We start from the raw sequence: 15,605 nt of genomic DNA on the forward strand, positions 1-15,605 counted from the left end.
CCTTAATGTAGAATGCCCATTAAGAGTGACCAGACCTGGAAACTTCTATAAGAAAAATACGTGACAAAATCACTATTGGTTTCATTCCAGCCGAGGATATTTAAAAAGTATTAAATAAAATCTACTGTGTTTAAGGACTCTGGTCAAACTAGTTGCTTACTTAGCCAATATAATGAATTTCCATTGTTCGATCATAAGGATGGGTGTGATGGGATGTTTTATTGTGTTCTTTAAGCTTATTGTGTTTATTTTACGCTGCATCTAAGTTCAAAACAGTTCAAAGTAAAATTTATTATCAGAGTACATATATGTCACCACATACAACCGTGAGATTCTTTTTCCTGCGGGCATATTTAGCAAATGTATAGAACAGTAACTGTAAACCAGATCAATGAACAACAAAGTGTGTAAATGCAAATATAAATCAATAGCAATAGGTAACAAGACAATGAAATAACAAGATAGAGAGTCCTTAAAGTGAGACCATTGGTTGTGGAAACACCAGAACGGATCCAGAATGACAATCATTTCATTCTCCTTTACACTCGTGTACTGAAAAATAACAAAAAAAAGAATTTTGAATCTTGAATCTTCAGGTAAATGAAACCCTGTGTTACTAATTCTAATTAGAATAAACTCTATTCTAATTTCATCTTCTGTTATTTCATTCTTAAGAATTTATCTACCCCCTTTCCACCAATAACACTGAGTGAAAAGGCACAGGAAATGATGCATTCTGGAACGATAATTACTATCGCCTCCAACAGAACAAACATTTACTTATAATAAATCAAAAGCAATATTTTTTCAGACCTTGTTGATCTGGTTGTTGTACTGATTCACTTCTTCCTTAAATTTCAGGTCCACTACATTCATGTCCCTGGGATCTTTACTGAGGTGGGCATTTTGCCACTTATCCTGAGCTTCTTCACATGAGGCAGACTCTGGTAAATTAAAAGCATTTCGGATGGCCTAAGGACAAAATAGACTTGCTTGAGTTAAGTTTCTACATAGCAATTAGTGCATGTTACCTGGAGCAATAAATATATAATTTAATTTTATTCTTGCATGCATACACTTTGCAGCACAAAGATTTTGAATGTAATTCTCTCAAATTGCTACTTCAGATTAAACTTGAAACATCTAGAAAAAAACCATACTATTCGACTGAAAATGTATCCCGGATGGATTGAAACACAAAATTGATCATTATTTCATGCCCCTCTGGAAATTTGACAGAACGCTTTGTGGTCTTCGTCTGGTACATTTCAAGATTTGATATACAACGTATTACCAACCGCTGTAAAAACTTCAGTGAGAGCTGAAGAATTTGAAGTTCAAGAGCTATGATGTAACATTGCAGCGCTATAAAATCCTGGTTAGATCACACTTGGAATACTTGATTCAGCTCTGGTCGACTCATGACAGGAATAATGTGGAAGCTTTAGAGAGGGTGCAGAGATTTGCCAGGATGCTGCTTGGACGAGAGAGCATGTCTTAGGAAGTGAGGTAGGGATTTTCACTCTGGAGTGAAGAAGGATGAGAGGTGTCTTGATGTGGAAGCTTTAGAGAGGATGCAGAGGAAATTTACCAGAATGCTGACTGGACTGGAGAACATACCGGACTGGGAATAAATTAAGTGAGCTAGGGGGGACTTCTGGTAGCGCTCATGGAGTGAAGTCGCGTTCTTGACTCGCTCCATTACCTCTGAGTTTTTTTCTCTATGATCAGCTATACTTTAATTAACCATTAAGGTATCAACTCTTACAATACTTTGAATTAAATTGAACTCTCCGATAACTGGATGCGTCTTAGATCTGCTATGTCTAAGAACGGGAAAAACGGCAAGGATGGTAAACCTCCGGTTAAACCGAAAGGCATGGATTTTCCTCCGACTGAATCACCGGTGACTTTGAAAGCTATATCGGAGTTAATTCAGAGGGAAATTTCAACCTCTGATAGGGAGATGATTCGTACGGAAATCGCTGTCTCTGTTAAGGACCTGATTCATACGGAAATCTCAATTAATCTCCAGAAAATTGCCGATTCAATTGATAAGATGCAAACATCTATTGCGGAACATCAGTCGGCTATAACTGATCTTCAAAAATCCGCGCAACAAAGTGAGCTTAAGATGGGGAAAATCGAAGAAACAATTAATGTAATGAAGAAGAAACTTGACTTTCTGACTTTTAAAAACTCTGACTTAGAATCTAGAATGCGACGGCAGAATTTACGAATGATTGGGGTGCGTGAAGCTGTTGAATCTAACAACCCCATGAAGTATTTTTCTCAACTTTTAAAAGATGCATTCCCTACTGTATTTCCTGACCAACCACCGCTACTGGATCGTGTTGACAGAGTCCCATCATACTCGTCTAGGTCAGATAGACCTAGACATGTTATCTTACGTTTTCATTACTTTCAAGACAAGGAGAGACTGTTTCGATTCGCTCGATCTAAAGGTTTCATTGATTTTTCGGATCTTAAGTTCCAATTCATGGAAGATTTCAGTAAACCAATCTGGGACCAACGGGTTCGCTACAGATCTGTGATGTCGGAATTCTATAAGATGGATTTAAGACCAACGCTGCTGTACCCTGCACGTCTAAGGATTCACATATCAGATGGAGTCCTCCGTTTTTTTGATTCTCCATCGGATGCCCAGAGTTATCTGGATCAATTTTCACCTTCAACATCTTAATTGTTATTTTTTTAACTATCTCCGTTGATCGGAGGCTGTGAATTGGTTGGTTTTAACTTTTTCGTGCCCTATTTGGGCAGAAAAGTTTATTTTTGATTTCTTAATATGGTTGCTAAACTTTCTTTTTAACTGCGTCATTTCTTTCTTTTCCCAGGGGATTCTGGGTGGTTACTTCCTTATTGTCATTTTACGTATTTCCTGTGTGGCCTTAAATTTTGTAGTTTTTTTTTAAATTTTATTTTGTTTTGCTTTTTATAACTAGTTTATGGTAATAATCTTATTTTTTCTTGTTGTTGTTTTGTTTATTCATGGGTTTGGGGTTTATTGTGGTTTTTTTTAATATATATTTTCTGGCTTTTGTTCTGTTGTGTGTGTATTTTAATTGAGTTACCTTTTTTTCTACTTTTTTACTGTTTTACAATTAGCTGATCTTTTTCATATTTATACCTTTTTTTTAGGGAGCGTATACCGGAAGTCATGGGGGTAGTTTTAGCGCTTGCTTCTTTCGGGCGGGTCTGCTTTAGATTTTGCCTTGGGGTCTTGGGGTGGGGGTGGTGGGAGGGGCTTCACGTTTTAGTTTTTTTCTCTTTGGGCTATATACATTATTGAAGTACTGGTTGCGTCCTTTTTCCTGGTATCTTTTGTATGTTCTGTTTCCTCTCCGGGTTCGTGGGTCGAGCCTATCGTCAATCCTCCTCGCTGTGGGTTGACTTTAGGATTTATGGAGTCTATTATTAATTTTGTCTCCTGGAATACTAACGGTCTTAATCATCCTATTAAAAGGAAAAAAGTTTTTAAAGTGTTTCGGAGACTTAAAGCACAAATTTTATTTTTACAAGAGACCCATGTACGGAGGGGGGACAGACTACGTTTTTTTAAATTCTGGAAGGGGCAATAATTTCATTCGAACTCCAATGCTAAGATTCGAGGCGTCTCTATTTTTATAGATTCCTCAGTTACTTTTATACAACAGGATATTTTTTCTGATCCGAATGGTAGATTTTTATTGGTTAGTGGTTTACTATTTAATAAAAAAGTAGTTTTGGTTAATGTTTATGCTCCTAATATGGACTGTCCGGAATTTTATAAATCATTATTTAATCAGTTTCCGAATTTGAACGAGTTTTCATTGATCTGGGGCGGAGATCTTAATACCTGTTTGTCTCCAGCTTTGGACCGTTCGGCTCCTTTACGGACTTTACCTAATAAATCTGCAACTTTGATTAACTCTTTCCTTTCTGATTCTGGGTCGACGGACATTTGGCGTTTTCTGCATCCTCAGGAAAAAGATTTTTCTTTCTTTTCACATGTTCATCATTCCTATTCAAGAATTGATTATTTTTTTATTGATTCTCGTCTTATTTCTTCAGTGATTAAATGTGATTATGATTCTATAACCATTTCGGATCATGCTCCACTTAAGCTTTCTATTAAAATTATGGCCAATATACAAAATAATAGACAATGGCGTTTTAATTCGCTGATGCTTCAGGACTCGGACTTTGTTAACTTTATGAATGAACAGATTGAGCTTTTTTTTACAATTAACCATACAGAGGATATTTCGGTTAACACTCTTTGGGACACTTTTAAAGCCTATATTCGTAGTCAGATTATCTCGTATTCTGCTGCTTTGAGGAAGAAGCAGAAGCAGGAGGAGATGGTTATTGTGGACAAGATTAAACAAATTGATAAGAAATATGTTATGGCTCCTTCTAAGGAGTTATACAAACAAAGCACTGAACTTCAAATGGAACACAGTTTACTACTCTCGTCCTCGATTGTAAACCAATTAAAGAAAACAAGAAGTGAATTTTATGTTCACAGTGACAAAATTGGCAAGCTGCTGGCTAATCAATTGAAATCTAATTATGTTAAATCTCAAATCAATCAGATTTATAACCAAAATGATCGATTGATACTGGATCATGTGGGGATTAATCAAACCTTTTGTGATTTTTATTCTTCTTTATATCAATCAGAGTCTCCTCGAGATTCTAAACATATGAATGATTTTTTAGATAATTTAGACTTCCCTCAGATTTCAACAGGATATGTCTTCTATATTAGATACTTCCATTACTATGGATGAGATTAAGAATGTCATTCTTTCTATGAATTTGGGGAAAGCTCCTGGCCCGGATGGGTTTACCGTTGAATTTTATAAATGTTTTGCTTCTTTATTGATCCCTTGGCTCTGTAGGGTTTTTGAGGCTTCTCTGAAACTTGGTAAACTTCCTGAATCTTTTAATAGAGCGTCAATTTCTTTAATATTAAAGAAGGATAAAGACCCTGCTCAATGTGCATCTTATAGACCAATATCTCTATTAAATGTTGATTCTAAAGTTTTTTCAAGTTATTAGCAAATAGACTAGAAAAAGTACTTCCTTCTATTATTTCGGAAGACCAAACGGGTTTTATTAAAGGTCGTTACTCTTTTTATAATATTCGTACATTGTTAAATATCATTTATACTCCCTCACAAAATGTTCCTGAGTGTGTTATTTCTTTAGACGCCGAGAAAGCTTTTGATAGAGTAGAATGGCCTTATTTATTTAAGGTGCTTGAAATGTTTAACTTTAGCTTGAAATTTATATCCTGGATTAAACTGTTATATCATTCCCCTGTAGCCTCGGTCCGTACTAACTCTTTAAACTCACCTTTTTTTTCCTCTTTTTCGAGGTACTCGACAAGGCTGTCCTCTTAGTCCCCTATTATTTGATATTGCATTAGAACCTCTTGCAATTGCCATTAGAGAATCATCAAATATTACTGGGATAACTCAGGGATTAAAGTCCCATAAATTATCACTCTATGCTGATGATTTACTTTTATATATTTCTAATCCTGAGAAATCCATTCCTGCTGTTTTAGAGTTATTAGCACAATTTGGTTTTTTTTCAGGTTATAAATTAAATCTTAGTAAGAGTGAACTCTTTCCGATTAATAAACATCTTCCCTTATGTTATAAATTTCCATTTAAATTGATTGATAACTATTTTTCTTATCTTGGGATTAAAATTACTTGTAAATATAAAGATTTATTTAAGATTAACTTTCTACCATTAATAGACCATATTACTCAACTTTCATCTAAATGGTTTCCTTTATATTTAACTTTGATTGGTCGTATTAATGCAGTTAAGATGTTTTTTTTGCCAAAATTTTTATATGTGTTTCAGGCATTACCAATTTTTGTTCCAAAATCTTTCTTTGATAAAGTTGACTCTAAAATTTCTTCATTTATTTGGCAGAATAAAAATCCGAGACTGGGTAAAATACATTTACAGAAAGCTAAGAGAGATGGAGGTTTAGCATTACCTAACTTTAGATTCTATTATTGGGCAATTAATATTCGACATATGAAATTTTGGTTACTTGACCAGGATATACTATCTATTCCTAAATGGGTAGCATTGGAACTACAATCTGTTCAGGGCTATACACTTGGCTCTATTTTAGGTTCCTCTCTCCCTTTTGATTCGAAACGCCTTAAACAGGTGTCTAACCCGATAGTTAAATATGCTTTGCGTATTTGGTTTCAATTCAGAAAATTTTTTGATCTTAATCAATTGGGTTAGCGATTCCTATTTTAGGTAACATATTTTTTCCTCCCTCTTTTACGGATCGCGCTTTTCAAACTTGGAAGACTAAGGGTATTTTACGGTTTTTGGATTTATTTTTAGATGGTTCCCTTATGTCTTTTGAACAACTATCTAATAAATATAATTTATCAAGAATACATTTTTTTTAGATATTTGCAAGTTAGAAATTTCCTAAGTACTATACTTTCTTCCTTTCCAATGCTTCCTCCTACATATATTTTAGATTCGATAATTAACCTTAATCCATGTCAGAAAGGTGCATCGGCTATGATTTATAATATTATTATGAAACTTAGGAAAGCTCCATTTGATAAGATTAGGGTAGATTGGGAACAGGAATTGGGGCTTACCATTTCTGTGGATGATTGGAGGCAGATTTTACAATTAGTTAATACTTCCTCTATTTGCGCTAAACATTCCCTAATTCAATTTAAAGTTGTTCATAGAGCACATATGTCCAAAGATAAGTTAGCGCGTTTTTACTTGCATATTAATCCTTTTTGTGATAGATGTTCGGGGCAGATAGCCTCTTTAACTCATATGTTTTGGTCTTGCCCTACTTTGGAAACTTTTTGGAGAGACATTTTTAATATTATTTCTAAGGTATTAAATATAGATATCTCTCCTCACCCTATTACTGCTATCTTTGGACTACCTAAAATTTCTAGTAATCTTTCCCCTTCAGCCCGTAGAATGATTGCATTTCTTACTTTAATGGCGAAAAGGTGTATTTTACAACATTGGAAAGAGCTTAATGCTCCAACTACCTTTTTTTGGTTCTCCCAGACGATATTATGTTTGAATCTGGAGAAAATTAGAAGTAACCTTTATGATTCTTCATTTAAATTTGAACAGATTTGGGGATCTTTTATTCGATATTTTCACTTAATGTAATATATACCCTTCTTGTTTTTTTTTCAGTGTTTTTAATGGAGGTCGGGATTGAGGACGTGATTTTAAGTTTAACTCTGTTTGGTTTCAAGTTAGCCCATTGCTTTGCTTTGCTTTTAGTTAGTTGCACGGTGGGTTTTTTTTTGGGGTTTTTTTTTCTTTTTTTCTATTGATAGAAACATAGAAACATAGAAAATAGGTGCAGGAGTAGGCCATTCGGCCCTTCGAGCCTGCACCGCCATTTATTATGATCATGGCTGATCATCCAACTCAGAACCCAGCCTTCCCTCCATACCCCCTGACCCCTGTAGCCACAAGGGCCATATCTAACTTCCTTTTAAACATAGCTAATGAACTGGCCTCAACAGTTTGCTGTGGCAGAGAATTCCACAGATTCACCACTCTCTGTGTGAAGAAGTTTTTCCTAACCTCGGTCCTAAAAGGCTTCCCCTCTATCCTCAAACTGTGACCCCTCGTTCTAGACCTCCCCAACATCGGGAACAATCTTCCTGCATCTAGCCTGTCCAATCCCTTTAGGATCTTATACGTTTCAATCAGATCCCCCCTCAATCTTCTAAATTCCAACGAGTACAAGCCCAGTTCATCCAGTCTTTCTTCATATGAAAGACCTGCCATCCCAGGAATCAATCTGGTGAACCTTCTTTGTACTCCCTCTATGGCAAAGATGTCTTTCCTCAGATTAGGGGACCAAAACTGCACACAATACTCCAGGTGTGGTCTCACCAAGGCCTTGTACAACTGCAGTAGTACCTCCCTGCTCCTGTACTCGAATCCTCTCGCTATAAATGCCAGCATACCGTTCGCCTTTTTCACCGCCTGCTGTACCTGCATGCCCACTTTCAATGACTGGTGTATAATGACACCCAGGTCTCGTTGCACCTCCCCTTTTCCTAATCGGCCACCATTCAGATAATAATCTGTTTTCCTATTTTTGCCACCAAAGTGGATAACTTCACATTTATCCACATTAAATTGCATCTGCCATGAGTTTGCCCACTCACCCAACCTATCCAAGTCACCCTGCATCCTCTTAGCATCCTCCTCACTGCTAACACTGCCACCCAGCTTCGTGTCATCCGCAAACTTGGAGATGCTGCATTTAATTCCCTCATCCAAGTCATTAATATATATTGTAAACAACTGGGGTCCCAGCACTGAGCCTTGCGGTACCCCACTAGTCACCGCCTGCCATTCTGAAAAGGTCCCGTTTATTCCCACTCTTTGCTTCCTGTCTGCTAACCAATTCTCCACCCACACCAATACCTTACCCCCAATACCATGTGCTTTAAGTTTGCACACTAATCTCCTATGTGGGACCTTGTCAAAAGCCTTTTGAAAATCCAAATATACCACATCCACTGGTTCTCCCCTATCCACTCTACTAGTTACATCCTCAAAAAATTCTATGAGATTCGTCAGACATGATTTTCCTTTCACAAATCCATGCTGACTTTGTCCGATCATTTCACCGCTTTCCAAATGTGCTGTTATCACATCCTTGATAACTGACTCCAGCAGTTTCCCCACCACCGACGTTAGGCTAACCGGCCTATAATTCCCCGGTTTCTCTCTCCCTCCTTTTTTAAAAAGTGGGGTTACATTAGCCACCCTCCAATCCTCAGGAACTAGTCCAGAATCTAACGAGTTTTGAAAAATTATCACTAATGCATCCACTATTTCTTGGGCCACTTCCTTAAGCACTCTGGGATGCAGACCATCTGGCCCTGGGGATTTATCTGCCTTCAATCCCTTCAATTTACCTAACACCACTTCCCTACTAACATGATATATATATAAAATTTAGTATACTATTATGTTATCTTGGTTTCTTATGTTTAAATTACATTGTTTGTAGTATTTTTTTTGGTATTGATACCTTCTGTAATTTTATTATATTTTAACATTGTATTAATGTTTATATGGCTTACCTTTTGGTATACTTATTCAACAAAAAGATTTAAAAAGAAAGAAGTTAAGTGAGCTAGGGTTTTCTTTTTGGAGTAAAGAAGGTGACTAGATAGAGGTATACAAGATGATAAGATAAAGTGGATAGAGTGGACTTTTTCCCCAGGACAGAAATGGCTAATGCAAGGGGGCATAATTTTAAGGTGACTGGAGGAAAGTATAGGGGGAAATGTCAGAGGTAAGTTAGAGAATGGTCAGTGTATGGAACGCCCTGCCAGGGGCAGTAGAGGCAGATACATTAGGAGCTTTTACAAATCTTTCAGATGGAGGGTTATGCAGGACGGAAGGGTCGGATTGATCTAAGAGCGGGGTTGGCACAACGTCGTGGGCCAATGGGCATGTAAAGTGCTTTAATGTTCTTTATTCTATGTTCTAAATTTGTCCACATTGTATAAGGAAGTGACCATTGTCTACTTTGATGGAACCAAATTTCAGAATTCTTTGTGGGTCTAGGACTTCAAGTTCCAAACCTGCTGTTCCTTGACTGCCCCTGGCTCTGGCTGACCACCGCCACCTTCATTCAATTAAATGCCCAGTCTTCCAATGGACCTGGCATTTTAATGACCAGGCTCCTGCCCCCTCCATCTGCATCCCAGCCTCTACACAATATCAATAATCAGGCATCCAAGCCTCTCCCTTCATTGACCCCCAAGTACTGACACCACTGCTCCTGCACCTCTCAAGTGTTCTTCACTCTTGTAGGCACCATCTTTTCCTTCATGCCCTTCACAACTTGCAAAAATAAAAGTGTTAAACAGAAGCTTCAGATCCGTAACTAAAACAGTCATTGGCTTACCATACGACAAACATATGTGGGACAAAACTTCCTGGAATATTTGTTTCATTTCTTCAGAAGTATAACAAACAACATTTTCCTGCACAATGCTACCTCATGAATTTTGGCTTGGACTCAGCTAGAGCCCTGTATCCAGCTTTTGACATCAAGCATCCAGAAAGACATTCTTTTGAAAAGGTCTCAAAAGTTGCACCAAGACATAGAAGGATAAATTAAGAATTCAAATTGAAGATATTTTCTGAGATGTGGACCCATATCATTCTTGCATCTACCATTATCCCTTTACAATGGAATTCGACTTGCAATTAAATACAATTAAATTAAATTAAACCCTTCAACCCTTAAGTCATGCCCTCTCGTACTAGACTCCCCCATCATGGGAAACAACTTTGCCACATCCACCCTGTCCATGCCTTTCAACATACGAATGTTCCATGAGGTCTCCCCTCATTCTTCTAAACTCCAGGGAATACAGTCCAAGAGCGGACAAACGTTCCTCATATGTTAACTCTCTCATTCCCGGAATCATTCTAGTGAATCCTCTCTGTACTCTCTCCAACGTCAGCACATCCTTTCTTAAATAAGGAAACCAAAACTGCCCACAGTACTCCAAGTGAGGTCTCACCAGCACCTTATAGAGCCTTAACATCACATCCCTGCTCCTATACTCTATAGAAATAAATGCCAACATTGCATTCGCCTTCTTCACTACCGACTCAACCTGGAGGTTAACCTTAAGGGTATCCTGTATGACAGGGATCCCCAACCCTTTTTTGCACTGCGGACCAGTTTCACATTGACAATATTCTTGCGGACCGGCCGACCCGGGGGGGGGGGGGTGGGGTAGGGTCGCCAACAGACAAGAGTAGAGCCAAATACGTTGTTTACACAGAGAGACTACAATGACCATGAAGCCTTGCGCGGGCACCAGTGCGCATGCGTGTACGTACCGATTTTTCTACAAAACGTTTTTGGCGATTCTGGTTGGGGGGTGGTGGTGCTAATCACAACCGGAATATAGGTGATAAGTGGCTAATACACTCAATTTCGTTTCTAAAAGGGTTTATCTAACGAATTTAATATTAAACACACAGTGCATATTTTCCTCACATGAATATAGCAGTAAGTCAATTATCAGGGAAGGACAGAGGAGCTTAAAGTAAGTGTTGAACGAACTTCCAGTAGAAGTGGTAGAGGCAGGTTCGATATTATCATTTACAGAAAAATTGGATAGGTATATGGACAGGAAAGGAATGGAGGGTTATGGGCTGAGTGCAGGTCGGCGGGACTAGGTGAGAGTAGCGTTCGGCACGGACTAGAAGGGCAGAGATGGCCTGTTTCCGTGCTGTAATTGTTATATGGTTATATAAGTAAGTCAATAGCATCATAACATTTTAAGTAACGTTTGGATATTAAACACACAGCACATATTTTCCCCGTATGAATATATAAAATCATTGCAACACACCAATATCACTGAATCAGTGGAAGCCCTGGGCTTGTTTCCCTGCAACAAGACGGTCCTATCGAGGGGTGATGGGAGACAGCGATACTCGAACGGGGCTCCTTATTTCCAGTCTATTACGCAATTTGGTTTTTGTTGCATTCATTGCAGAGATATGTTGGAAATAGAAGCAACGTTTTCAGTGCCTTCGTGGCTATCTCAGGATATTTAGCCTTGACTTTGAGATCCAGAATGCCGGCAGAGGTGTTATGTCAAACATACTTTTCAGCCTGTTGTCATTTGTAAGCTCGAGGAGTTGATCTTCTTCCTGCGCTGACATGGCTGACGCGCGGGTAATGACCTCGCATGCATAATGGCTCAACAGTGGGCGTGACAAGGAATGAGGAAAGGTGCAGTTGACTCCTATCGCCAAATCATATTGTTTCCTCGCGGCCTGGTAGCGCATGCTTTGCGGCCCGGTACCGGTCCGCAGCCCGGTGGTTGGGGACCGCTGCTGTACAAGGACTCCCAAGTCCCGTTGCATCTCAGAACTTTGAATTCTTTCCCCATTTAAATCATAGTCCGCCCATTTATTTCTTCTGCCAAAGTGCATAACCGTACACTTTCCAACATTCTATTTCATTTGCCACTTCTTTGCCCATTCTTCCAATCTATCCAAGTCTCTCTGCAGACTCTCTGTTTCCTCAGCACTACCGGCCCCTCCACCTATCTTCGTATTGTCAGCAAACTTAGCCACAAAGTCATCTATTCCATAATCCAAATCATTGATGTACAATGTAAAAAGAAGCGGCCCCAACACGGACCCCTGTGGAACACCACTGGTAACCGGCAACCAACCAGAATAGGATCCCTTTATTCCCACTCTCTGTTTCCTGCCAATCAGCCAATGCTCTATCCACGTATGCAACTTTCCTGTAATTCCATGGGCTCTTATCTTGTTAAGTAGCCTCATGTGTGGCACAATTACATTGTTAATAATTAGTATATATAAAAATATAAACACAGTTAATACACAGATATTAACCTCCCAAAATCTCACAGAGTACAAATATTATAGAAAAAAAATACAAAAATATCATGAAAAAGAAAAATATATATATTCCCCAATAAGAAAGAGAAAAAAAAACCCTAATCTAAATCAAACTAATCAACTAAACTAAAAAAAAAATGGGCTGTTATGTTACATCAGATAAAACCAATAGTGTCATTAACTCCGCTATATATCTCCATATATTTGAAAGTAGCAGAATAGAATTGGAGAGGGTCAGACTACATCATATCAAAGTATTGAATAAATGGCCTCGAAGTCTCTTCAAAATTAATAGATCATAAATTGCACTTCTAATTTTTTCTAAATTTAAACATGACATAATTTGAGAGAACCATTGAAATGTAGTGGGAGGATTAATCTCTTTCCAATTCAATAGTATGGATCTTCTAGCCATTAATGTAACAAATGCAATCATCTGACATGATGAAGAGGTGAAATGACTTTGTTCTATCACTGGTAAACCACAAGTTGCAGTAATGGGCTGAGGTTGTAAATCAATATCCAGGACAGTTGAAATAATATCAAAGATATCTTTCCAATATTTCTGCAACAGAGGACATGATCAAAACATACGAGTTAAGGAAGCCATCTCAGAATGACATCTGTCACATATAGGATCTGGAAGAGAGTCCAATGATCCAAAAATATGAAGGTCTCCCTCCTGCACCACTCCCTAATATTAAACGGTATGATCTTCCAATTCCTGGCCTCTCTAGTACATGGCATGGGAAGCAATCTTGAGAGCACAACCCGGGAGGTCCTGTCCTTTAACTTAGCACCTAACATCTTGAACTCAGTTTGCAGGATCTCAGCACCCATCCAACCCACGACATTGGTACCGATGTGGAACATGATCTCTGGTTGTTCACCCTCCCATTTAAGAATGTTGTGAACTTAAACTGAGATGCTCCTGACCTTGGCACTCCAGAGGCAACAGACCATCCATGAATCTCGTTCTCGTCCACAGACCCTCCTTTCTGTTTCACTAACCAACTAATCTCCTATTACTGCAGCTTGCCTCTTCTCCCACCTTCTCTCCTGAGCCACAGAGACAGGCTCAGTGCCAAAGACCTGGTCGCTGCTGCTGTTTCCTGGTAGGTCGCACCCCCTCCAACAGTATCCAAAACAGTATTATTGAGGGGAATGGCCACAGGGGTACTCTGCACTGGCTGCCTATTCCCTTTCTCTCTCCTGACAGACAGCCAGGTTCCTGCCTCCGGAAACTTAGGGGTGACTATCTCCCTGTGGCTCCTATCTAACACCACTTCATTTTCCCGTATGAGCCAAAGACCATCAATCTGCAGTTACTGTTACTTAACACTGCATCTAAGGAGCTGCAGCTCAGTGCACTTCATGCAGACAGAGCTATCAAGGAGACTGGAGGTCTCCCAAAGTTGCCAACGGAAGTGCAGTCAGATGACAATAACTATCATCAAAGATCCCCACTAAAGACCTCATACTGAGGTCGAGAGGGTTGAAAGCTTTAAGTTCCTCAGAGTGAAGATTACTGATAACCTTTCCTGGTCTACCACACAGACACTACGGTCAAGGCAGATTGGTCCTCTACTTCCTGAGGAGGCTAAAGAAGTTTGGCATCGGGACTTCCGGTAAGATGGCAATTGGTTAGTCGCTTAAAACCGTCCTCCGTTTCATTTCTTAACTCTGCACTCATCTTCCTTTTTCTACTTCAGATTGCTAGTTTTTCCTTGTTCTCTTACATGCCCATGAATACACCTGTCTTACAATAGCTCACAAGCCCTCTAAAGCTGGGAAAAAAGAAGTTTCTGCAACTGTCTCCAGCTCTGCCGACATCATCGCCATTCTGGACCAGCACCGGCAAGACATTACATCTGAATTTAAGACGCCCTTCAGCTCGTTGGAGTCAAAATTGGATCAAATTAACTCCAAAGTGGAGGAACATGCCATTCGTCTTTCTCACCTTGACATAGAAACTGGAAATTTAAAAGGTCGGGTTCAGCAGTTGGAAGCCGTTTGTTCTAATTTGAGTGAGAACAATGTCAAGTTATCATCAAAAATAGCTGATCTTGAAGGTCGGAGCAGAAGGCACAACTTACGTATCCTTGGTCTGCCACAGGCTATCGAAAGTGGAGCTCCTGTTGATTTGTTTTCCTCTTTACTTTGTGAGGTCTTTGGGAAAGATACTCTTCCGAATCTACCTGAATTAGACAGAGCTCACCTTATACAGGTATTTCGTTCTAAGCCCGAATTGGGCTCCCAGCCACGCCCAGTTATGCTTTGTTTTCATCGCTATCAGATGAATAACCTTTTGATTATGGAAGCACATCGCAGAGGGAAATTGGTTTATAAGGGACATTCCATTCGCATTATTGAAGACTACACTCCTCAGCTTATGAGGCTGCGCGCCGAATATAAAGGTGTAATGAAAGAGTTTTATAATCGAGGACTCAGGCCTTCACTACATTATCCCGCCCATCTCCGAATAACTCTTAGTACTGGGGACAGAAAATGGTTCAAATCAGTTACAGAAGCTCAGGAATTCATCGAAAGTCTGCCTGCCGTTACAACTTCTTCAGACTGGATCTGACTATTTAAAATGGCTGATTACTATTTTTTCTCTCTCCTTAGTTTTTTTTTCCTTCTTAAATTAAATTTTCAAATCACTAAAAATGGTTATTTCGGGTATAAAAAGTTCAGAAATTTACCAAAAGTCTTTTCGCCATTGTGATTTTCTTTAAACTCAATTTAATTATTTAAAATGGCCAATAAGCTTTTGTTTCTCTCTCTCTTTTATATTTCTTGTTTTCCTTTTAAATTCAATTTCTAAATTACTGAAAATGGTTTAACTCTGCTGTAAGTAATTCAAAAATTTATTGATAGTCTCCTTACTATAGTGACTCTTTTTAAACTATTTTTAAATTACTGAAAATGGTTTAACTCTGTTGTAAGAAGTTCAGAAATTTACTGAAAGCTTCCTTGCTTAGGTTTCTCCTTTAGACTCGATTATTTTAAATGGCTGATTGCTTTTTTTTCCTCTGTTTTTTTCTTGTATTTTCTTACATTTTTTGTTTTCCCTTTAAATTTAATTTTTATATTATTCAAAATGTTTTAACTTTGATAGAAGAATT

General features: G+C 38.5%; 1 protein-coding gene across 1 annotated transcript in view; it reads right to left on the reverse strand.

Moving 5' to 3' along the window:
- polr1a (RNA polymerase I subunit A) overlaps positions 1-15,605 on the reverse strand; it is a 185,396-nt gene that overhangs the window by 103,845 nt on the left and 65,946 nt on the right. Inside the window, exon 18 of the mRNA XM_063047054.1 lies at positions 814-972. Coding sequence (XP_062903124.1) covers positions 814-972 — 159 coding nt within the window. The remainder of the gene's footprint in view (positions 1-813; positions 973-15,605) is intronic.

Source organism: Mobula hypostoma, chromosome 4 (assembly GCF_963921235.1).
Source record: "Mobula hypostoma chromosome 4, sMobHyp1.1, whole genome shotgun sequence".
NCBI lineage: Eukaryota > Metazoa > Chordata > Chondrichthyes > Myliobatiformes > Myliobatidae > Mobula > Mobula hypostoma.